Consider the following 26,021-nt stretch of genomic DNA (forward strand, 5'->3'; position numbering starts at 1 on the left):
CTTTAAAATATACTTACAATATTTGAACATTGGTTTTTTTACATTGCAAAAAAAATCAATCTAGCTCGTGGCGAAGCGCAGGATAACAATCTGGTCACCTTTTGAAAAAGCACACTATCAGATGACACTCTTGGAAATATACTGATAAGTTGGTTTGGGGTTTACATCTTTTTGAGGGCTCTCAATCATTCATTGCAGAAGGACTTTCACGGGCTCCAGCATAAATTGGTGGAAGGAGTTGCCAGCAGTGCCTTGTATAAAGCTACATTTGACTCTGGTTCTGTAATGGGGATAAAGTGGTTAAAAAAGGGAATAGAAAAAGGGGAAGAAGGATTTTGCTGGGGAAGTAAAGAAATTAGAAGCATCAACTTGGTTGAATTCTAATGTTTTTTTTCTTTGATAAATTTTCTTCTGCAATTTTGAAAAAAAAAATATTCACTTGGGTAGTCGTGACGAGAAAAGAATGAGGGTGATGGCTGTGGCTTTTGTTTTTAGTTTGATGAAAAAATTATAATATTTATCATCTAAGAGAGTTTTTTAGTCATTAATTCAATTATAATTATAATTTTTTAATTATATCAAACTATTTTTTTTTAACGTTGTTATATAAATTAAAAACTAGTTTGAAAATGTAATGCGATAAATCTTAGGAGGCCAGCAATGTTTTCTCGAAATTTAGTATGATTGAATGACTTAGTGTTTTTTTTTTTTAAACCTTTATTAAAAAAAAAATTCATTTCATTAATCAACATAAAACAGATTAGGGCCCTCCAAGTCTAAGAAGAGCCCAGATAGATACGTATCCAGCCCACCGATAAAGCCCAACTCAAGTAGGCTAAAAATATATATATCCATGGCCACACATAAACCTAAGTGGCTTGTCTAGTGCAGCCGTGGAGGAGCTCGCAAGAACCATCTCGAGTTATGACTTACAACTACAGCACAAACTCTACTAAACGAACTCCACAAAACACCTAAATTCCACGGATCCGAGCCGGAGATAAAAATTAAAATTAAAAAATTATTATATCTTTTATTCTCTTATTACTATTTAAAATAATTTATTGTATTTATTTTCATCGTACAGCACCGGATTTTATATTTGAAAATAAAATGCTTAAATGAAATGTTTTTTTTTTAAACCCAAGTCCACGTCCGTTGCATTAAAAATGAAACTTTATATATATATATATATATATAGATTTAAATAATTAATTAATACATGTACAAAATAGGAACAAGAAAATTTATAGAGGGAGGGGGGCAACGTGAAACACTCACAACGTGACTTGTCTTATTTGTCAAGTACAAAATAGCAGCCACGAAACAAAGACTGCCGAGCAAATTAAAATTTTGATATAAGAATTGAAAAATACCATCTGCAAAACGAACTTCCCAAATTCAAATTAAAAAGGATACACTGAAGACTAGATCTTGCAATTTGTAAAATTTTAAATAATTTACATCTTTGACCAATTGAACAAGTACAAGTACGACGAAATTAATTTGAGCTCAGTCGACCGTACTTTTAGAGAGAATGCATTTATTAAAATGACGATAACTTTTTGAGTATTAAAATGGAAGACGAAGGTACATAGACTAGGTGAGGAGTGGAAAAAAAATAAATAAAAATAAAATAAAAGGAAACTAGAGAAGAAAGTCTATGTGAGTCTGCTTTCTTGACGAATTAACAACAAACTTGATGGGTTCTCGAGTCTCTGGCCGTGTTTTATAATTAAATTCCGGTCAAATTAATTAACTTATAAAACAAGAAAACATGCAATGTGAAGATGTCAAATTGTGATTATTTTTTCAACAAATAAGCTATTAAGTGAGTTATAAAATATGAAAGAGTTTATTGGTTGATTATTTATTTACTAAATATTTTATATTTTGAATTATTTTCAATTTTAAATTTAGATTAATTAACCGAAATCCAAGTAAAAACTAAATAGAATGATTGTTATTGTAATCACACTAAGAAATCTTATAATATTTAAATAATAACTAGTAATATTTTAGTAGTTACTTGATGTAATTACTTAAAAAATAAATATAAAAAAATTCTAGATCGAGATATTATGATCAGTTTTGGTAGGTCGTGTTTTATTTTTTTAACGTGCAGCATTCCAATTTCCATTTTTTAAAAAAAAGAAAAGAAAAAAAGAAAAAACTTTGTTACTATTTTTTTCCCGCAGGACAGGGTAAAATACTCACTAATAAAATGAATGGTGCTGGTATTAATTTTTGACCAACGCCATGTTGAATACAAGTGGAGCTAAAAAAGAAAGTCAGCGGATCAGTTATTGTTTGCCGTGACTATAATTACAGACAAGGACAGTCCTCTCCTTCGGACCCACCATGATCCTGCTTTGCTGTCATCACTTGTAATGGTACCTTCCGATTTGTAGGCCCACCGCCCAACGTACCACAGACTAATTACCATGCCAGTCCTTATTTATAAAATAAAGTAGAAGAACAAGAAGAAGCTATGAAATATCTTATACTATAAAACGAGGCGAGGGGAGATAAAAGATCGATTGATTGATTATTCTATTTGTGATGCTCATTCGGACAAGAAGATTAATTCAGACCACTCAGTGTCGCAACTGCTACACTCATAAATGAGAGCAATTATTACTTTGGTGTCCCAGCGACAGTACTCCTGGGAATATGATGTGTCGAATTTTTGCTATGCCTTCAATAATATTCTCTAAAATAAAGTATTTTATAATTAATTAATTAATTAGTTAATAAGTGGGGCAAACCATAGAAAATCATGTTGCTAGTTGGAATCGAGGAACCTATTTTTGAGCTTAAAGCATAGCTGGCTGATTAATTAGTCACTGATCTTAATTATCATGGATAATTAACTTGGAACAACTATATCATTTTCAGGCAAAACATTGCCAATAACTCAAAGGATCAGCTACTCTTTCAATTATTATTTTTTGTTTTAAATCATATTAATTTGGTCAGTCAGACTATCAAGATATTGTAAACTAGATAAATTCCCCGGGAATTATTTGGCTTTATCCTCGTTTTTATAAAAACAATTTGCAAAAAAAAAAAATTCAATTTTAAAAACATGTCAGTAACCTACTTCTTATATAATTACGTTTGTATTTTTTTTCATTTTCTATTTATCCAGTGTTAACTTTTAATAAATAAGCTTTATTTGTTTGACCAAGGTTTTTTTTTCACTTATTTTTTGTTTTGATTTTTACATTTTCTTCCTCATTTTACTTTCTTTTCAACGTGATTTGCTTCTTCTTTTTCTTCTTCAAGTAAAAAGGAATTATATTTGTGAACTTAATCAGGTTTTACTTCTTTTATTTCTGAATTTGTAAGGATTTTCTTTTATCATTCTGGAATGAATTATAGTGTCAAAATCTTAATCAGTTCTAATCATTTTTACTCTTTGAATTAAGAACAAATTCATTATAATAGAAAATGAAGATTAAGTCAAAATGAGATCAATTAAAAATTTAGAATTCAATAAATGGAGGGTTTTAATTATAAACGGGATAAACATTAGGGGGACGTCATACATAAAATTAATAATGAAGGGGCTTAATTAATCAAACTAACACCCTACAAGGACCACACTTGTAATTAACCCCTAGATTGTTAACGGTAAAAGAACCATAGCCATAATATGAACAAACATCAAAGATGCCACTAGAAAAGTGTCATATTCAAATGGAAATAAAACTAGTCGATAAATAACAATGATTTTTTACTAACAAAATATTACCTTACTATTTTCTTGATATTCACCAATAAAAAAATTTCATTAATGAATATCGAGGGAATTATAGTTGAGAGTCAAGGGATGAAAAAAATAATGTGCCATTATTACAAACAGAATTACCAAAGAAATATGCCCATTGCAAATACTCGTTAGTAAATTCATCAGTAATATTTAAGTTATAACTTGACAAATAATCCCCTCTCCCCCATTTCTTTTTCTTTTTCTTTTTATTTAGTAGAAAACAACACTTAACACCCCCCATATTTTTTCATAAATCAAGTTCTCATCATCACAAATCTGGCCACCACAACACTCAGTCTGTCAATATCCCTATTCTGGTTAATTTTTTTTGAAGATTCGCCACATCAAGTAAGCAAAACTGTGATGTGGACCGTCAATGATTTTCCTGCATATGAGATGTTTTTGGTTAGAGTATGTATGAAAAATTAGCATGTCCATACTATATGAAAAATATTAAGGCCTTCACCTTAATAAATGGTAGTAAAATGCCTTTTTTTTTTATTGCCACTGAAGGCTCTTTTCAATTGATCACAAGTACAGAAAGACTATAAATGAATTCTTCGTAGGTAGATTTAAAATGGATGTTGCACTGCCGGTACCATCGAATAAAGAATTGTGTGATGTGGTATCGTAGTATGAGGGTATTGTGTTTGATTTTTTAATCTAGTAAATAGAAGTTTCTTGGTTTTGGTGTGATCTACAATTGGATTAAAAGAAGTATTTTTTAAAAGCTTTCTTATTGGAAGACTAATCTCCTACACCATAATCTAGATGTCATGAATATATAAAAGAATTTGTTTGAAAATATTTTTAACATGGTAATGGATGTGAAAGGGAAGATAAAGGATAATTTGAAGGCTAAGATAGATATACCTTTGTTTTTTCACTGTAAGAATATGAAGTTAGTTTATGATGGGTCATGGGTTGCAAAGCTCAAAGCTGGCTTCGTTTTAGACAAAAATGCATAACTATTTTTCTACTAATATCTTAAGAGTCTGTGTTTTCCTGATAAATAAGCTTTGAACATATCTAGATTGGTGATTCTGAAGGATGAGAGATTTTATAGAATGAAGAGTCATGACTGTTACATGCTTATGGAAAAACTCATTCCATTTGCTTACTAGGATTTATTTCCAAAAAAGAAATTGGATGCACTCACTAAGATCATTATATATATATATATATACTCTAACAAGTTGTATATCCAACACATGAAGAAGCTTGAAACAAATATCTTCAAGACAATCTATATTGAGATGATATTTCCTCCATCTTTTTTCGACTCAATTGAGCATTTATCCACATATCTACTGTTTGAGGCAAAAGTTTGATTACCTTTCCAATATAGATATATGTATCCATTCGAGAGGTTAAGGGTTACACATTCATCTTATTTAAATTTTTATTGTTTTTTTAATTTAAAATGCTCATTTAATTCTATACAGATACTTGTTCAACCTAAAGAAAAAAATTAAACCAAAGTGTATGTTGAGGCTTCGATATACGAGGTTTATATTGTTGAAGAGATCTTAAAATTTATCTCGTATTATTTTGAGCCTCACTTGAGAATGAGAATCAACTGCTTTCCAAGACACGATGACAATGAGAAAGTGCCTTCAAGTAAAAACTTGTCAATATTTTCTTATCTTAGACGACCTTTACCAAAAAAATACAGTGAGTAGAAGATATTTGACAAAATTGAATTCAGAAATGCACATAATTATGTGTTATTTAACTGCGACGAATTAAGACCTTTTATCTAGTAAGTACAATATTAACATGTTAATATTTTGAAATAACTTGTTTCATAAACTCATATAAACTAATAAATATTGAATTGTTTTGGTTAATTTCATCGATAAAAAGCCCCAATTAAAATACCATAATCTCTAATTTTATTTCATTATAGCATTGTTTTCTTCTTTTGCATTTTGTCTTCTCTCTACTCCATCTTAACCTCTCTCTTCATCTTCTTCCTTTCTTCTCTCTCTATCAACTTCTTTTCTCTATATTTCCTTTTATTATCTTCCTCTCTTCCTCCATCCTCAACACCTGACACAATATTTTTCCTCTTTGACTTCATGTCAAGTAAGCCTCTTTTTCTTTCTTATTTTTTTGTCTCATTGTTTGTTGAAGGAACATTTTTCTTTTTTAATGTTATGGAACTTATAGTTTTTTTAGAAGATTAAATTTAGATAACATTAATCTGATATTAAGTAGTTGAGTTTAGTTGATAGGCACTGGTTGATAGGCAGTAACATTAGTTATATCTATATTCCACCATACAATATAATAATTAGCTCCTATAACAATATATTCTGAATTTTGTTTATGTTATGAATTATTGATAAGAATTGGAAATCTTAAATTTTATGCAAGTTAGAGTTTAAGTTGAAATAGTGTTGGAAGAGATTGTTTTAATTATGTTAGTGAGAAATATTTGTTTTAGTTATAGTGTTGTGCAAATTTTTGGAGTTGTTAATGAGAATTTGCTGCATTGAGTTGAATTGGTGTTAAGGTTTTGGTTGTTTTGTATGAGAGAATTGAGTGAAGTTTTTTATTGTACGAGAACAAGTTGAAGCTTGAACGACCCGGTTTAGTGCTGAGATGACCAAACTTAGGTGATTATATGTAGAGCTATTGTTAAATCTTGGTGGTTCATTTGGTTAACCTTATTACCCACCTGGTCCCGATGAAAATTTGTCTCCGCCTCCTTCTCCCCCTTCAATTTTTATGCTCTAGATAAATTATATTGAAACAGATAATCTTTAAATTAGTTATAAATATTTAGTTTTTTATTTTAGTTTTATTTATTTTAATTCCTTCATGTTTTATTTATTTTAATTTTTAAAAAAAAAATTACACAAATTACGGATGAAATTATTGATGAACTAAGTTCTTCGAAGAGTTCCAAAGGGTTGGACAAAAAATGCAGGACTTTGTTACTAACAATTGCAGACATAATCACCGACGAACTAAGTTCCTTAGAAAGTTCCAAAGAGTTCAAAAAAATTACAGGAAATGCCACTGACAATATGTATATCACTAACTTGTTTGGTCTTTACTAATATTAAATCATCGATGGAATTACAAACGATCTTTTCTATTAGTGATATGCTATACTCGCTATTGGAATTATTGATAGAATGATTTGGTTAAATATTTTTTTAGTGTGTTTTTTTCATTTATAAATCCATCGATGATTATATTGCCGACACAATAAAATCATCGATGATAAGTTTTGTAATGATTAGTTACCATTCATGATTTCGTCAATAAATATTTTTCTAAGAGAATCATTGTCTAAATATCAAAATAAATAAAATAATAATTCATAGCATACAAAATTCTGGCCGTGGCCCAACTGAATCATTACAAATCTAAAACTGATTGAAATAGCAGCTATGAGTTTCAAGTTCTAGGACTAAATAATTTGCATAAAATACCACATGTCGGTTGAGAAAATTAGAAGCAATTTAACTTCAGTTAGAAACACGGTTTGCCAGAAAGAAGCAGAAGCAAAAACAAAAACGAAGAACACGGTTATGTTTATGCTTAGCTGTCTCAGTCACAGGTATGAACACAATTGATCTGCCTTCAAATGTAAGAAATGAGCTGGTAATAATAATTCAGATATAACCATTTAAAGATACGACAACTATAATGAAGTACATATTGAAAGAAAATGTAGCCTTTTCAACTATCGAAATTCCTCTTAGTTAGATAAAATTAAAAAAAAAACAAAAATGATTTACGAATTTGAATCTCAAATTAATTATTGATCAAGATTAAATACCCGGCGGACCCTTTATATGAATTTGAATTGCAAGTTAATTAATACGTGTAAGTCTGAGGGAACCAAGTGTTTGATGGAACTCCTTTACACCATTCTATAGTTTGAAATGAGTTCAAATAATTACTTGAGGTGGAATTAAATTTAATTAAAAAAATGTCCTTGTGTTAATTTTAATCTACGTTTCACTTTACTTAAAAGTTAGAATATGTTTTTTAATTCAAATAAAAACAAATAACAATATGATAATAAATCAAAATAAGATTCCACATGGATGTCATGCATGTCCTGCAATAACAACATCTGTTTACTCCTAAATAATTATACTTTGAGAAATCTTTTGATTATTCTTGGAATTCAATAGGCTAGCTGGGTGGTAATTAGATAATTCATAACTCAATCATATACTCACATGCAAATTCTGCACATGTTAAGAGAAGAAAAGGATAATGTCAAAATTACAAACTAAGTAAAAACACAAAGTAAAGAATTAAGATAAAGAAATTTGTAAAAGATGTAAAGAAAACTAAAATGCAAGAAAGCGATAAATGAAAGAAAACATGGAAATAAATGAAGTATGGTAGTTGTATGTGTTCATGTCATTCTATAAATCATGTTCTTCATAAAAGTTGATCATTGATTGCTAATATGATTCCTAATCTCCTAGTTGATAGTTGATTTTAGTCTTTTATATTGTCTTGCTTGAAAACTAATAGTGAATACCTACTATTTATAATGAAATGACAAGTGAATGGATTATTTATTATTTATTATATAAACAATGATCCTCATATTTTTTAAAAAAATTAAATAAATAAAGGAATATCAACTTGAAATTTATGTTTAAATCAATTTTAAAAATGACTATAAATGACATAGAAAATTGAGCATTGCTCTTCTAAAATTTCGATCATGAATTACTTTCTAACATGTCAACATGTCAGCCAACTATTTTTTTTTGTTTTATTTTGATGCCTAGGAATACAAAAATTATAATGTTAATTAATAATCAACTTATCAATTTATCAAGTGATACTCACCTCTCTATCTTGTTCCAAAAAATTAAAAATTCCTAAAAAACCCCAAACTTTTTTTTATATATAATAAAAATGGCATCTTTCTTTAGATTATTTTATCAGCAATGCTCTAGAAAACATGACTAGGGAGTTTTTGGTCCATATCAAAAGAAAATTATGACAAAAAAAAACAATCTTTTCCTTTAGATATTTAGAAAGAAAGACTTTCACTTCAGGATTCCCATGTCAATGTAAACATATGGAAGAAATCAATTTCAATATGGCTTAATGTTACCACTACAAACTACATGAATTAGTTTAATAAAATGCAACAATATTTTGGCAAATAATCAAAACTCTTGAGAATTCTTCATGCAATTCAATTGTTTAGAATTTCCATCAAACCAAACAAGGCAATGTTGGGAACTATATCCCTTTTCTAGTTAAAACCAAGCAACATCTTCATCTTCTAGTATAGGATGCAAATTGTTACTTTGTTCAACTATCACAATGCTTGTAATAAACTTGATGTTTTTCATTAATTAGGATAACTTTCTCTATTATCTTAATAGGAATGTTCCTTTTATGTTCTCTTTGATTGATAGAGGGTTTTTTATCCTATTTCTTAGGTGGCATGGTTTATTTTATTATTACATTGCTTACTTTTTTTTACTCTAGTTCTTTAGTTGTTAGCCTTATGCGTTAGACCCTTTTATCATATTTTCATGTGTGATCGATATTTGACTTTATCATATGGTTCATCATTACATTTTCTTTCTCGGGTTATGATTGATCACGTCATTCAAATCTCTTTACCATATTTATTATAGCCTCGTTCACTTTTCTAAAAGTTTCTTTAGAGATCTATCTCTTCACTTGTTTAGGATTTAAAATGATCTTCTAAGTGGATGAAGATGGTGTTTAGATTGAAATCAAACATTACATAATATGGTTAGCCTATTATTATGTTATATTAGGCTCAATCTTGTCTTACAATAATTATATGAATGGTCAATCATCAATACCGCGGGTTAGTAATCTGATAAATGTTTGTTATTGTTGATTATCGAACAAAGAACTAGTATTTCATGATCTTAAAATCTATTTTTTTTTTAGTGTATAGTTTAACATCATCCTTTCTCTCATGCGTGTTTAGATGTTGTATTTTTTTTTTAATTAAGTCTTGATTAGATGACTTCATTTTCATTTTGTTTCTAAGTATAAATGATATTAATGATCACTAGTCAATTCATCATCATCATCATCATTAAGTTCGGATGGCTTTTGTTATGGATAATGTTTTTGCCATCCTTTATAAACAAGCCTTTTAGGCTTATAGGTTTTAGTCTTTCATTATGTGCCAAGTTGTTTAGCTTTGTCCCTCAATTCTTCCTTCTTATGTAAATTTATATGATAAATAAGGTATCTATATACTTTAAATTGAGAATTTTCATGATCTTAAGATAATAGTTCTTTATTCATACCATGATCGATATACCTTTTACCTATAACAACATCACTAACCAACTTTATCCTTTATCGTAGTTAATCAAGCCTGATTTGCTATAATTCTCCTTTTTAGTAAGTCCTTCTAGTTTAGGGATCAATAATGATGTTGTCACTTTATGAAATGATTCTTTATCCACCTTTATCTTCATTTCCAAAAAGCAAATACAACAAGCTTTCAATGGTTTTTGGATCTAATTTTTAAATATAATATAACTATTAATATCATATCTTTATAAGTCATGCCGTTTAGAATATTTTTTCCTCTTTATTTGCTTAACATTAGGATTGTGTGATTGCCTATAATTTTGATTTATCCTTCATGTTATTTATATAATATCTCTATATGTCTTTTAATATCGAATAAGTATTATTTAATGTCATTAGTCATTTTGGTCACTTTTATTTCCTCACAAATAGTTTTGTTAGCCTATTTTGGCCTTTTTAATGAAGCGATCTTAAATGGTTTTTCCTTTTTGAGTTGTGATAGATATAAGTTGTTAAACTTCTTCACACTCCTCATCAAAGTTTGATCATTGAATGGGCCAACATCTTTTAAATATCCAATTAGGCATGTTTCTCCAAGTAACTTTTTTTTATATACTTATTCAGCCAACATCTTTTATATTGAGCAACATCATTTATAATAGTATAATTATTTTAATATTTGATCACTATATTTTATTTTTTTAATATTCCATTACATCATTTCCAAAGTTTATTAATACACACTTGCTCTATTATGATGCATTTCACATGGTTTTCAAAGTCTTGAAATATAGGGTATATCTTTTTTTAGACTCCTTTATAACTTGAATTATCCTAACTAGCCAAGTTAGCCAGTGTTATCTTTAGTTTAGTTTATAAAACTACCTGTGAAAATGAACCTCCATCTCTTTTTAATTATTGATAAAGTTAGGTGAAAATGTAAAGAAATATTGAAAAACAATTTTGATCAATAATGAATCAAATAACTTTAGTTTCCTTAAATGATTAGAAACATCATCACCATGCTAACTAATGAACTTGGAAATGTGCTCTTTTATTTGCTACTTATCCTTTTAAAATGATTATTTGAAATCATATATCTTAATTATTAAAGAGAAGATAGAAAGAATGGAGATAAAAAAGAGTGCTAATTTTATCAAATTTTTGGGATATATATACACAACATATTAGAAAACTATAGATCATAATTTAGCCTAAAACCTGTAAAGAGAAATAAGATTCATGTTGAGTGCTATTCAATTGCGTGTACGTGTGTACGTGCACATTATGATTTATTTCCTAGACCATTCAAAAAATGCCTGTTTTTCATGATCTTCAATCCATGAAATTTTATGTCAAAGTCACGTTTTGTTGTTATTTGTTCTTTGTTTTCCACGGACAATTTTGGATTTTATAGTTTTTTCTATGCTAATAGTTATATTACGTCTATTTACTTTTAAAATTTTTATAAAAATGTCTATAACAATAATGAAAGTGTAATAGTCCTTTAACTATGAAATAGTATTCTACTTAAATCAAATGGCTTAATTATTGGTGTGATATATAACATCATATATCAAATATCCAATTTAATTTAAAAGATTTGCATAAATTCATCAATTAGTCAAAGAAATTTTTTTCAAATTTTTAAATGAGATTTCAAAAATAGTTTTATATTAATCTTCTAACATCATATAACATCCTTAATTAATTGCAGCAAAATCACATATAATCTTAAAACAAGTTTAATGTTGTCTCAAGTTCAAAAAATAAAAATAAAAAGTTAATGAATTTGTATCTAAATGTGTCCCCTTCTTTGTGCCCCTTTATATATCACGAGTTCAAACATCAAAAACAAAATGAAATCAATTTTAAGAAATAATGAAGAGTAATAATACATGTAATTAATGTCATCCATATTGTAATTAAGCCCTATCACATCAACATTAAGGAACAAAAGGAAGGTAAACAAAAATACATATTAATTAGACAAGGAAACAGCATAGTTGTGAAGTTGTAGCTCTAATTAGATAACAAACTTGATATATATTAGAGGGCAAACATATCAAATTATAATGAACTCTGAGGCTGGGTCTCGAACTTGCACTTTTTCTCATGGTCCTGATTGACCGTTGATGGAGAAAACGAATGAAGCTTAACCAGTCGGTTTCCCTGCCAAAAATCTTCTCTACAAGCCATGAACATGTATCTTGTCCGTTCACCAATCCTACCAGCTTTTCCACATGAAAACAACTGATTGGGATGATGTACAGATGTTACAAATTGATATTCAATATTTTCATTTCTTGCTCATGAGAATTCTAAAGCTAGATCTGGCAGCGTCACTATTCTACCAGTGAAAATAAGTCGTACACATTTCTTTGACTTTCGGAAAAAAAAAGTCCTCGTTCAATCTTTGGAAACAAGAAATATAATACATTGATCAGCGTGCCTTTGCAACATACAATTCTGGCCACTTCTTAGCAGCCAACAATTAGAAATATAGGTACAAATGAAATGGACAAAAGGCCAATTTTTCTGCTTCATCAAAACGCTGTTGACAACTTTTTCAAGTGGTTTTACTTCTAGGAAAGTGGCATACAGTTAATGACTTGGATTGAGCTGCACCTTTCAGCATTAAAAATCAGAGATGTTTTGTGCATAGATGATCAATATTGCATGTAAGTGAACGTTGCGACACCTTCTTGAGGTTGAGAGCCTTTGCAACATATTGCATGTTTTGTGCATAGCAAGAATATTGGACCATTAAGAACAACCTGCACGATGAGCTTATTGCGTTGCACAGGATATATACTACCTACTTTCACAAGCATTATCTCTATAACTTTTAGAGTTTGTGGGATGGTTGAATGTAGATTTTGCTCCTTTTCCCCACCATGTTACCTAAAGCTTGAACCTTTGTTCATGATGATTTTGAGATTATGTGCTTAAACTTAGTCACTGGTCAATGATAACACAACGTCATCATTAAGATCACAAGAGCAAAATATTAAGCAATATAATGAAAAGGAGAGCCAGATTGAAGCTTTTCTAGCCACGGTTGGCAAAAAGGAGATGATCATAACATAAAAGGTTTAATCAAAGAACATAATTAACATTCCCAAAATGAGAGTTTCAGGACAAACCTCTCTGTAAGCACCTTCTTCTCTAAAACAGCAAAAACATTAAAAGAAAGGAGATCACTACATGTCTTCTCTTCTAAGCTTGTTTAGAAGTGCTGTGATAAGGGCATCCCTCTTCTCAGCCCTAGCTTCTTCTCTCACCCTTCTTTGCTCTTCTATCTCTCTCCATCTTCTATCCATCGTTGTCCTCTCATTCTCTATTCCTTCCATAATTTGTCTCCACTCCATCTCCTTCATCCTTCTCTCATTTTCCCTTGCTTCAAATGTTTCTCTCCATTGCATTTCCATTTGCATCTGTTGCTTCATGAAATCTTCCAAAGTCTCTCTCAAGCTATTACTATTTCCAGTACTACAACTTGCTCCACCAACTGCCTTGCCCTTTTTTATCCTCTTTCTACTGCTACCCTTCTCTCCTTCGCTAATTTCTTCATTATCCTCCTCCTCGTCAGAAGATAGCTGCGCTGCTTTCTTCTTCGACCCACTTGCCGCTCCTTCAGCGTCAGCCCATAACATTCTTTGCATCCTCGATGTGAAAATCGCTTGCAACTCATTATAGAAAGGAAACTGGTGCCTCATAGACTCAGGTTCTATCGTCTCATAACCCTACGCAACAAGATGAGAAACATCTATCAAACACCATATATATATAGCTAATAGGGTTTTTGTTTTTTCCATGCACTGTTCATCACTCAATAAAACAGATCAACAGACATATATTTTGTAATCTCGCTAGATTTTTCCATTTCTCAACTTCTTTAAGAAAAATAGGCTTACCTTGTATCGTGTAACAAGATTCTTCCACTTGCACTTGCACTGCTCTGCGCTACGATTATAACCCTTTTCCTTCATATTCTTAGAGATAACTTCCCACAAAACTTTGTTTCTCTTTTTCTCCATGAAAGTTGGATCCAGTTCTGCACGGATCATCAAGAACTCTTTCGTTTCTTGAATACTCCATTGAGGAAACCTATCACTTGTATCAACGTTTACACTGGTGTGATGCTGCTGCTGTATTTGCTGCTGATGGTGATGAAGGTGGTGGTGAAGACCCTCCATAACAACCACACAAACACACGCAAACACAAAATAATCTAAATCAGTTTACACCCACAAGAAAGGATTGATTTGATCAAAGAAGAGAAAGAAAGAAAGAAAGAAAAAGATAGAGAGAGAAAGGGAAGGAAAGATATATATGAGAAGGTGGTGTGAACGCTGAAGGGAAGTGTGAAAATAACGATTTTTTCCTTTTTTTTTTTCTTTTTCGTTTCTTTTGTAAGTGCTTAGGTGTCAAAGAAAACGAAACACAGCAGAACTGATGATCTCGCTTTTTTTCCTTTCTTACGCGGAAACTGATTTATCAAAAATTCCTTTATTATTTATTATTTTTTATTATTATTTTCTTTTTGAGGTTTGTGGGGCTGGGCTGGGCTGGGCTGCGTTCCATAAATATTAAGTTCACATTGCGTTTACGTGTCGTCAGGCTTACGATAGAAGTCTATGTGATGGTGGGGGCTGTAGTCTCCATTGCCATTTATATCAAACTTGCACCTTAAGCAACAGCTATTTTACTTTTTGTTTTTTCTTTTATTTTCATTTTGAATTAAAACCATATACATAGTTTATAGTTTTGAGTAAGTTCTATAAATATATATAATTAATTAATTATCATGTTCACATGTATAAGATAAAACTTAGCCTTGAAAGCAACAATATTATCTATAGCAATAAAGGAAATGTTGTTTAATTTAGGAGGAAGGAAATTCTAGTTAGATATTGAAGGTCAGCGGGGCCATTAATTTATATATACATAGACTTCCATTAATTTACTTACGAGGAATTCTATTGAAGGTTCTTAATTAGGGGGACTATTTCATAAAAATGGGAATTATATTAAACATATAAATTCATCAAAAAAAATATTAAAACCCGATCTGAGATAAAGCCGGGGTTACAGTTTGACCCTCCAAAAAATATTTTAAAAAAAAATCAAAACAATATTGTCTTGATAAAAAAAAATCTCAAAAAAAAAGTTAATGGGTAGATGACCTGGTTTTGATGATCGGGTTAGGTTTAGGTCAACTTGGTTCTTAGATTAACCCAAATTCTTGATTGGATTCAATGAGTTTTTTTTTTATATTTTGACCTAGAGTATTCCAAGCATCTGGTTGATATATATGTGGGTTAATTTAAGTTTTAAAATAATGATTTTTCATAAATAGGAATGTTGTCCTTCTTCGATCCCATTGGAAACCACCAATTCTAGGAGCATATCCGGACTTTGAAGCATAGTTGATTAACCAGGTCCGACTCAATGAATTGATTTGATTTGAAGAATTAAGGATGAAAAGTCTGATTTAAGCTGGATTGTTAAACTAGTTTGACTTAACCAAACTTATGTGATCCGGTCAGGTTTATGATCTTATCAAATTTGATTTAAATTCTATAAGATTAATTATAAGTTTTTTTTTTCAGGCACTCAAGATCTCAATATATATATATATTCCTTCCGCCAAATTTTATTATTCAAAAACGAAGAAACTTGTACTTTTAAAAGAAATTATGAATTGTGGTTGTGGTTGTGGTATTTTGAATATTTGAGATTTTAAATGCGATTTGTATTTTAAATATTTGAATTATATTTTTTAATTTCAGCTTCTAAGTTTTAAAATTATTATTTGGTTTTTGGATTGATTAAAATATATTAAAATTAATATAGAAGTTATGTTGAAACTGAAATATGTTTAAATTTAATATGTTAAATTAATTTTTAATATAATATATGATAGACTCACCGGATTAACTACGTAACCTAGATTGTTTTTCAAGTTAGTCCTCAAGTCGGTCTAACAAATATGCTTTGAAGACATTCAGAAGTACTTCTTTGTCTTAATTATAACCAACTATTTTAACACATGGTCATGGATCTACGCAGGTTTATTATACTTGTGCATGTTACAGACTCCTATATCGCTAAAATTCGATGATGTATTGATATTTTAATATTAATCTAGGAGTGCTAGCTGTTATCTTTGAGTAAACTTGCTCTAAAAGCAAAGGATATCCACGCTTGGTCATCTCCCCATAAAGATAATTACTTTTTTTTTTTTTTTTACCTCAATCTTAGATTTCTTCTTGGCTTTGTTTTTGTTTTTGTTTTTGTTTTTGTCTTTGTTGTTTTAAATTAGGATATTGTCAACATTCTGGTCCTTTCTTGATGAAACGTGTGCAGGAGACAGAAAGAAAAGGCTTCCGAGATACTGTACGTGGTGGCTGCTTTCCTTAAAAACAAGCAACCAAAACCTTTTGCTGCTTTCCTTTGCATTGCATGGATTTCGAAATCTGAAGTGGTAGTCGTAAGAAGATGTGTAAATTCTTCTTTAGTCCCTTATTTATGAATAAACTGTAACTTGGTCTTTTATTTTTGAAAACCTGTAATCTAATCATTTGTTTAATTATATAGAGACCATTGCATCAGATTAGAAGTGCTTTTTGGCAGTGTTTTTATATGTTTTATTAATGATTTTGAGAACGCATATTAAGATCATTAAAAAGTACAAAAAAAAGAAGCATTATTATGATTTAAATATACTTTAAAAAGCACTTAAACTGAAAAATAAAAGTATTAATCATAAATCTACCATTTGATGAACTAAACTGATTGAGGAAAACCATTGAATCTCTAGGGGATAATGGTCAACAAGAGTTAATTAAGAGACTATATTTATAGGTATTCAAGGATTAAGGACTAGATTATAACTGAACTAAAACTCCAGAGACTGAATATTAATTTACTCTAAGAAACCAGAGAGAATTGAAATCATCTAACTTGTCTGGGGTCCGGGCACCTGTGTGCCGTTGTTTTTTTAAATTTTCTACGCGTCTTCTGTCATGTCCCACGTGTGGACGCCAACCATCTTTTTCCACGTGGCATACATGCAAAGATCACGAGGAAGGGTTACTAGAAAAAATGGGCGGACCCACTTTTCTTTGTTCACACGTGTGACGGGCCTGATCTAGCTGTGGCCCCAATATTTGACCCGGCAATTTGACACGTCGTATGGAGATAGATAAAAATAAGAGAACCACCGCCATAGATTTAATTGAACTTACGATCAGATGCCGACATCCTGCGTTCCCTAGTTTAATTAACGATTGAACAGCAACACACAAGAATATTTTAATAAAGTTTTCGTTTATTGAGTGATTAAAAAGTTGATTCTTCAAATATTAGTTTAGAGACGATAAATAATTTTGTGTGTGTGTGTGTGTTATATTGCGCGTGTGTGTGTGTGTGTGTTATATTGCTTTAGATTGAACGCAAGATAACATTATTATAAGAAAAATGAACGACTTTTTATTTGAAAAAAAGAGAGAATAAAAGACCCGTGTATTCTTTTATTGTAGCTTCTATTGGTGCATTTTTCCATGTCCACTGTGAATTAGATTATTTTTTTTTAAATTTAAAAATATTAAATATGAAATTTTTTTGCAAATATTATTAAATCCAATTAAGCAGTTTGATTTTAAAAATTACCAACTTGGCTCCTTGCCTAGCTCGAGTTTTGAATTAAACCGCGTATGAGTTGATTCAAATAAAATTATTCAATTTAATGGGTCCAAAAATAATTTGGATTACCAGTAAACACATAACATAACTTTTAAAAAAATTTAAAATAATAATTTTTTTATATTAAGATGATGTCAGATTAAATTAACGTCAGTCACTTTACGACCTGGATCATGAACTTTAATAGGTTTAATACCTTTGTTATTTTTGTAATTTTTTTATATCATTAGATGTTTTTAAAATCGAGCAATAACCCTAAAAAAATATTTATTTGAAATTGTAATAACCCTATAGAAAATAGAAAAAAATAAACCATAAATTTCATTTCTCAACCAATCCAATATTAAATAAGAGTGAAATGAAAAAAAAACAATTAGAGAAATTAAAGGACCATAAACTAAAAAAAAACATATCAGATTTGATGAGTAAACCCACTAAACCCTTGAATTGGGTAACTTGGGTCAACACGTCAAACTAGCAAACCGGGTAATGGACTCCATTGGGATTAATAATTTTTTTTCTAAACTATGTTTATTTAAATATATGATAACAAAAATAGATAATTGCAAAATCGAGTATCAAACCAATATTGCAACCTTTTTTTAAGATTATGATAACCTCATAAAAAACAAAACGAACAAATTATAAAACTTAATTCTCAATTAGTCTAAAATCAAATGATGAAATTAAAAAAAAAATTTATATAAAAAAAAGAAAAGAAAAGCTAAACTTGTCATATACATCAACGGGCCCATGAACTTTCTAAAATTTAATAACATGTTTTTTTTCGAAACTATTTTTTTTATCTATATGATAAAAAGAAAAATAGATGATCATATAATCGAGTTCAATTGAAAAAAAAAAAAGAAAAGGTACCCTGCTAAACTCACAAACCGGGTTATTGACTCTACAAAGTTTAATAACCTCATTTTTTAAAAAATTATTTTTTATTTAACTAAATGTTTTTAAAAAATAGACCATACTGTTATGCCGGGATATTTTTCTAATATCAACCTGATACTGGGATATTTTTTGATATTGCAATAACCATATAAAGACAAATTAAAATAAATTAACTACTCTAAATCTCTATAAACACATCATATAAAAACTAAATTAAAAAAAAAACAATAACCAAAGATAGAAAAAATAAGAGTTAAAATGTAAAAAAAAAAAAAAGAAGCCAGCACTGTGAATTACTATTGTAATCCACAGTGCGAATAAGTGTGAGGAAACAGTGTTTTCCCTCACACCTTTTAGCTTTATTTATAATATAGTATAGTGATATACTATATCATTAACTTGTATTACACTGCGGGTCAGGTTAATTTTTTATTAAATGTGAAAAAAATATTTAGATATTACGAATGTTTTTTTTCTAGCAAAAAAAAATTAATTCGTGTGAGGGTTGACCCGATGTAACTCGGTTGACTTTGCGAGTCCAAAAACAACCCATAACCTAGATTTTCAACTTAACAATAAAATTTCATCATAGAAATTAAAATTCCTCCACATTTACCTAAATTTTCAACTTAACAATAAAATTAATAAAATATAAAACATACCCATTAAACAACTCATTATTTATTTCATTATTACAAAATCAAACTCATTTTCATCAAATGAAAAAAAAAATTTTAAATTTCAAACAAACCCTAACATGTACAAATCATATATTTATACAATAAATTTCTATATAAAAAAGCTATAAAATAGGTAAACACACAAACAAATTACATGTACTACATAAAAATACCAAAAAACTAACATAAAAAAATAATTTATAAAAAAAAAGGTAGATTTACTTACTTAATATGGTGAATCTTCATTAAAAAAAAAAAAGAACTAGAATAGATATACTGACATATTGAGATAGTTATATTTATAATGATGAGAGCTTGATTTGTGCAAAATGAGGGGGGAAGGGTGTTGTTTTGTGCAAGGAAAAAAAAAAGAAAGAAGAAGAAGAAGAAGAAATGGAGGTTGTCTGACAAGTTATAAATCAAATATTACTGACGGATTCATCTACGCCAATTAGCAACAATTAGTTTTGATCAGTAATTCAATTTATAATATTGACATGTCATATTTTTCGAGGAAAATAACAAAGGAATACCTATTTTTTATTTTTTTATTTCCATTTGTAATTCCTTTAGTATTCATTGACATAAATATTTGTATCGGTGAATATTGATGAAAACAACAACATAATGCTCTGTTGGTAAATATCATTGTAATTTATTAATGATATTTTTTTCATCTATATTTTTTTTGTTTTCTTTGACGATTTGATGGGCATTGAAAAGTAAATTTTTTTTAAATGAAGTTTGAATAGTAGGTAATGACTTCCTTAGTTTTGATAGGGTTTAACAACTTTCACGGTAAGAGTCAAATGAATTAGTTCCTTAATTGGTCAGCCTTTTCTTCTTATCTTCCAAACACCAACGCGATTTCAATCTAGAAACATTGATTGGAGAAGTAAATTTGCTTTCATCTTTTTTGAAGTTGTTTATTCCATGGGGATTCTAACAGGTTGGACAAACCCCTTCTTCAAACACATGTAATGTGTCAGTCGTAGTTCGTTCCGGGCGGGCACAGAAAAGTAAAAAAAAAAAAAAAAAAGGACCTTCGTTTAGACCCCCTTTTGCTGACCCGTCAAAGAATTGATGAATCATTGGCTCCACGAGCGCGTGGAGGTGTTCCAATTCCAAAGTTATAATTGTTTCCAATTACTGATCCTATAAATTATATTTATACGAAACCTTTGTCCTACTTTGACGCTTTAGAATCGCCAATGTTTTCCACTTTTATTTTTTGCTGTTCTTTATTCTGTGCATGTTTTCATGTTGGGATCATATATTTCATTTTATAATTAATATCACTTTTGCGTTTGTGGCTTTTAACCCTTCTTTATTAATAAATATGTGTGTGCCAATGTATATATATCAAGCAAATATGGAAGCCATTCTCCCTTGAAATTGAACAAATAAATTAGAACTCTTGATGATGAGAATTTTATTAAGCGCGAATCACATGAGTTTTAAAATTTTATTACTACACTATCAAAAATTAAAAACAAGCATATTCTTCCTTCGAATATGCTTGCTAATAGAATCATGAGTCTCCTTGTTTCTGTTCAAGAACTCACAACATGATCACTTTCTAAATACCTCCCTCGACATCAAGAATTCCAATTACTCTCATTGATGTAGAGAGATTTAAAATTCTCCTACACCTTAAAGTCATATAACTCGACTTTTCTCTTAGCATAGGTGTATGCATCAAACTAGAAATCACACAAACTAGTTCCAAAGATCTCTAAACTAAAAGAAATATAACGATAAAAAAGATTACATTACAATTTTACAAAAAATATAAAGTCCAAACTTGTCTAGGTTGCATTTTGATTTTTCCAAACTTGTCTAGCAATCCTAGAGATTATAGCATCCCACCAAATCTTTCTCTATAATCATTTAAATAAAATAATTAGTTTTTAAATTTTTTGAAAAATTATATCATCTAAAAATAATGATAATTGATGACATTTCACAATTCTAGACCAAATTCTTGACTAGAAAATCAGGGTTTTTTCATCATAACAAACTCATCATAGCAGGCTGATAGAAATAGAAATATCATCAAACCATATCAAACAAAGAAAAAAACAATATAACTTATATCAAGAAAGGTGCACTAGGAATATTAATATCTTCTTTTTATACAATCAGTCACTTGCTTAGAATATCTAAAAGGCGAGTTTGGGTTCCTAGTAAATATAATACTAGATGACAATTTTCTTATCTAATCAAAGACAATCTAGAACATGTATGTGAAAGTTCGTCGCAACGTCACGTCCTAACGAGAAAAATACAACATTTGTCATTGAAAGTTTTAGTGTTCAATTGATCTTTTAATTCTGCCATATTTTATATGGCCTAAGAATTTTAGGAAAAACCTTGCATCAATAATATTTATAATATTTAAATATTAACTTTACATCAATAATGTGGATTTATTAATAGAAAAAAAACAATTAACAATTTTTTAAAAAATCTAATAACCTGTTAATTAGTTTTTTAAAATGAAATCTTAACCTTAATATACAAACCAAACTGCATTTTATCAACATAGCTCAGGAAGAAAAAAATTACTAATCTCGTAAAAAATATACCACATAATTTTAACAAATTAACTATGCTAATATTAACAAATTAACCACTTACACACAAACACACACACACATAATATATAAAATAAAGGGCATTGCCAAAATACGGTAGAAATCACTGTGCACACAAACACACAAGACTATTTATTATGACAATTAAATTACACTTTTGTCCTTTAAAGAAAAAACAAGATGCCTTAGTTTGGAGGTAATTCAATCTTATCCAATGACCCATTGGTCATAAAAGATTGCTAGGGGTATTTTCATCTTCTTCAATTTTTTTAAAACAGTAAAATGTCTAACTTCTCTCAAAATAAAAAAAATAGATTTGTTAACAAGGGGTATTTTAATAGCTGATACAATTAGGAATCCATTTTTTTCTCATTTTTTTATGATTTTATGATTTTGCATTATTAAAAAAAAAACTGAATGATTTTGTGGTTATCTTCTATTTATTTTCTTTTGATATATCCCAATCTTATAGTTTAGGCCATGAATTTTGCATGTCTTTTTAAAATAAAAAGATTTGTTTTATATTTAATTTTTGATTTTTTTTATTTTATATAGATAAACTTTGTTTTATAAAAAATATACAGATGATTGATTTGATCAAACAAAACGGGTTCAAGTGCTCACAACTGCGGGCTGGGCTGATTTCCATACATCACGTGATGGAGGCCACCAATTCCTCTCCATTAAAATCAGAACAATTTTCCTCAAGATCCAAGAACACAAAGGGTGTTTCCAGAAGTGCAAGCAAGATCCTTCCCTTTCGACCTTTGTCTTGCTCGAAATTCCCTTTCAACGTGTTTTTCGAAACTAGGAAGCTTTCTGGTTCATCGTGGATGTATGTTTATGGTACTTCAAAGACAGGAACACAAAGGATGTTAATCCATAATATTGATGGTAAGGAAAATATAATTCCATTGGAAAGGAAATTACGAAAAACAACAAATTTCAGAGGACATCTTCTTAATAAGGTTACACGTTTCAGAAAACGAACGCCATTGATATCAGATGTATGATTACATAAAACAGAAGTCTAATTCATTATATCTATCTTTGCAGCTCTTAATTTAGCATCTTTATTTTTACCAGCATATTACTTTCATTTATTTTTATGTTTCAAAAATATCTTAAAATAATTAAAATTTTTTTTCCTTCAAGTTAATTTTTGATGTTTTTAAATCGTATTAATATCAAAATTAATTTTTAAAAAATAATAAAAAATATCTTTTTAAATCAACCCCTATTATATTTATAAACATCTTTTAATCTCTCTCAAGATTTCTTTTTGCTTCTTATTCCCACTTCTAATCTATTAAGTAATGATTAAATGACAAAGTTGTATAGCTGCTATACGACATCTTTGTATGGATTACTAGAATTGAAGTCCAAAATATGCCGACGGGCAAATGTCGAAGTTATTTTTTATTTAATTTCGCAGTAATTAAAATAAATCTTCAAAATTCTAAAAAGAAAATGTATTTTTTAAATCAAAGTTCCATTCTTTATTTCTACATTTTTGTTTATGTTGATGAAAAATATTTTTTTATTAACAGGGTCGGTTTTTAACCCAAGGTTATTAAAATAATTATTCACAAAAATCTTAGTAATTTAAATTAAAGAGGGAAAAAATATTTTTTTTGAAAAAAATCTCATTTTATAATTATTATTTTTTACAACATTTCCTTTTTATTAGTAGCATATTTTTTTAAAAGAAAAACTTATTATAATCTCAGAAGCAAAAGCAAAGTTTCAAATAAAAATAAAAAAATTAGTTCTTCATAATTTTTATATAGCTATATGAAAAAATAAAAATAAAAATTTGTGAAATAGTAAAACCATTACCATTAAATTCCTTTCTTTAAGACAAATTCATGGACACATCAAGATTGATATATTTTTTATGAATAGAATATGATCCATCGGATTATTTTTCTATTTTCTCTCTTTGTCAATGATTTTTTCTCTTTTTTTTAGAACTTAAAAACTAAAACACAATGAAAATAAAGTTTAATGACCGAAAAGCAAAAATATAAAACTAACTGACCAAATATAAAATTTTTTATAAAAAAAATAAGGGACCAAAACAATTGTTTTCCAAAAGAAAGTGTTTTATTGTTCAATGAATAGTAAAATACCATGTTGTTGTTGTTGTTGTTGTACAAAGCAATAATGAAGTATTTGAATTGGATAAATAGAAAGTTTAGGGACTATCTGTACTGTATAGGGCTTAATTTTGGACTTATTGTGATACAACGAGAATGTCGCACATTTAAAGAGATAAGATTGTGATGCTATATGTATCCCACATCGGTGGATTATGAGTAATTTAAAGAGATAATTTTCTTTTGAGCAGCGACAATAAAAGCAATCCAACTTAACATAGCATATGGAGGCTCGTAGACAATTTAATAGCGCACCAGACCCCTCTCTCTAGGCTTGGGGCATGACATGACAACTCCATTACAAACTCTCTCAATTATTTATTAATTATCCAATTTACCTTTTATTATAAAAAAAACCAGAAGAAGCAAACATAGATCTCATTTAGACAAAGAAACTTAGATTAAGGTTTAGAAAAAGAAAATTATTTTTTGACTTAAATAAAAATACAAAAAAAAATTATAAAAAAAATTAAAAATTAAAAATTAAATTGGTACAATACTTCATTATATATATATATATATATATTATATAATAATAATTATAATAATATTTAAAAAATTATCTGATTATGTCATAGTTTTAAAATAATATTAGAGTTTTTAAAAATAATATTAATAATTTCTGTCTTAATAATTACATATGTTTATTTAAAAAAAATCATGAACATTTAATGCAAAACAAAATATCTTTTTGTTATTTTTTATTGTAATTTCGTATATGATTTTTCTCAAATTTACTATTCATATATATTTTTATACACTTGAGTAGAAATTATTGATTTATGATTTTTATATTGATATTTTTTAAAAACCGACTATTGTATTGAGCGTGCTACAGTTTAGTGTAAAACTAGCAAGTTCAAGATTTTTTTCTCAAAACTCCGAATTTTATTGTTTAATCATCATATAAATCATATCAACTATTTTAATGAATCTTCAAGATTATTTTATTATCTTAAATATATTTATTTTTTTAACATTTATTTTATATATAGATTTAATATCATTTCATGGTAACATTACCGATCTTTAACTAATACTTACACCATCACTCTTTTCTTTTCTTTTTCTACTATCCTTTTTTATAGTTTATTTCTTATTACCTCACTAATTTATTGGGATAGTTTCTTGTTTTTTCTTATTCTTTTATCTATCAAAACTCATTATTGATTTCGCCAACATTATGAATTTTGAACCTAAAATTCGTAACTCTCTTTCAGCCTCATCAATACCGTTATATGTTACATATTTAATTATTTCTCTTATTTTCCCTTTATCTTTTCATCCCAGATTCATTAGAGAAATTAAATTTGTTTTATATTTAAATTTAATATTAATAATCATTGATATTGTACAGATACTCAAATCCTGTTAACAAAATATAAAAGAGCTCAACGTTTCACTATAGAGATAAATACAAAACAATGTGGATTGGAATAGTATAATGATGATTTTTCTTTCTCAAACAAAATTATTAGACTGACTATTAAATTAATATAGTCTTTTTCTTAGTGTTCATTGGTCATTATCAAATTAATCACGTACAAGTTGGTCTATTCATATTTTTAATGCATAGTAAAATGACTAAATTATCTTTAAAAGAAAAATTTATTTAACTCGTAGCTAGGAGCTTTCCCAGATTATCACTTTCTAAAACATACGAAAATGACTATATTATCCTTAAAAGTAAAAATAAATAACTTGCATCTAGGGGATTTTTAGTATATTTCATCTTGATTTTTTAGTTATAATCAAGTTGACTAAAATAAATTTGATATTTTAATAAGTATAAAATATTATTTAAAAACCAATAGTGTTTGGCATGTGCAACGTGCACGCCAATAAAAAGGATACTCTCATGTTTTTTGGGCAGTTGGTGAGGCATTTTCTAGCA

At 28.6% G+C, this 26,021-nt stretch overlaps 1 protein-coding gene across 1 annotated transcript; it reads right to left on the reverse strand.

Moving 5' to 3' along the window:
• Positions 1-13,118: 13,118 nt before the first annotated feature.
• On the reverse strand, positions 13,119-14,392 carry LOC133689279 (trihelix transcription factor GT-3b-like). The gene is made up of 2 exons (XM_062109086.1): positions 13,996-14,392; positions 13,119-13,824 (listed from the first exon to the last, which is right to left on the reverse strand). The coding sequence occupies exons 1-2, from the start codon at positions 14,275-14,277 to the stop codon at positions 13,282-13,284; spliced, it is 825 nt and encodes a 274-aa protein (XP_061965070.1). The 5' UTR covers positions 14,278-14,392; the 3' UTR covers positions 13,119-13,281.
• Positions 14,393-26,021: the final 11,629 nt, after the last annotated feature.

This window comes from Populus nigra, chromosome 3 (genome assembly GCF_951802175.1).
Source record: "Populus nigra chromosome 3, ddPopNigr1.1, whole genome shotgun sequence".
Lineage (NCBI taxonomy): Eukaryota > Viridiplantae > Streptophyta > Magnoliopsida > Malpighiales > Salicaceae > Populus > Populus nigra.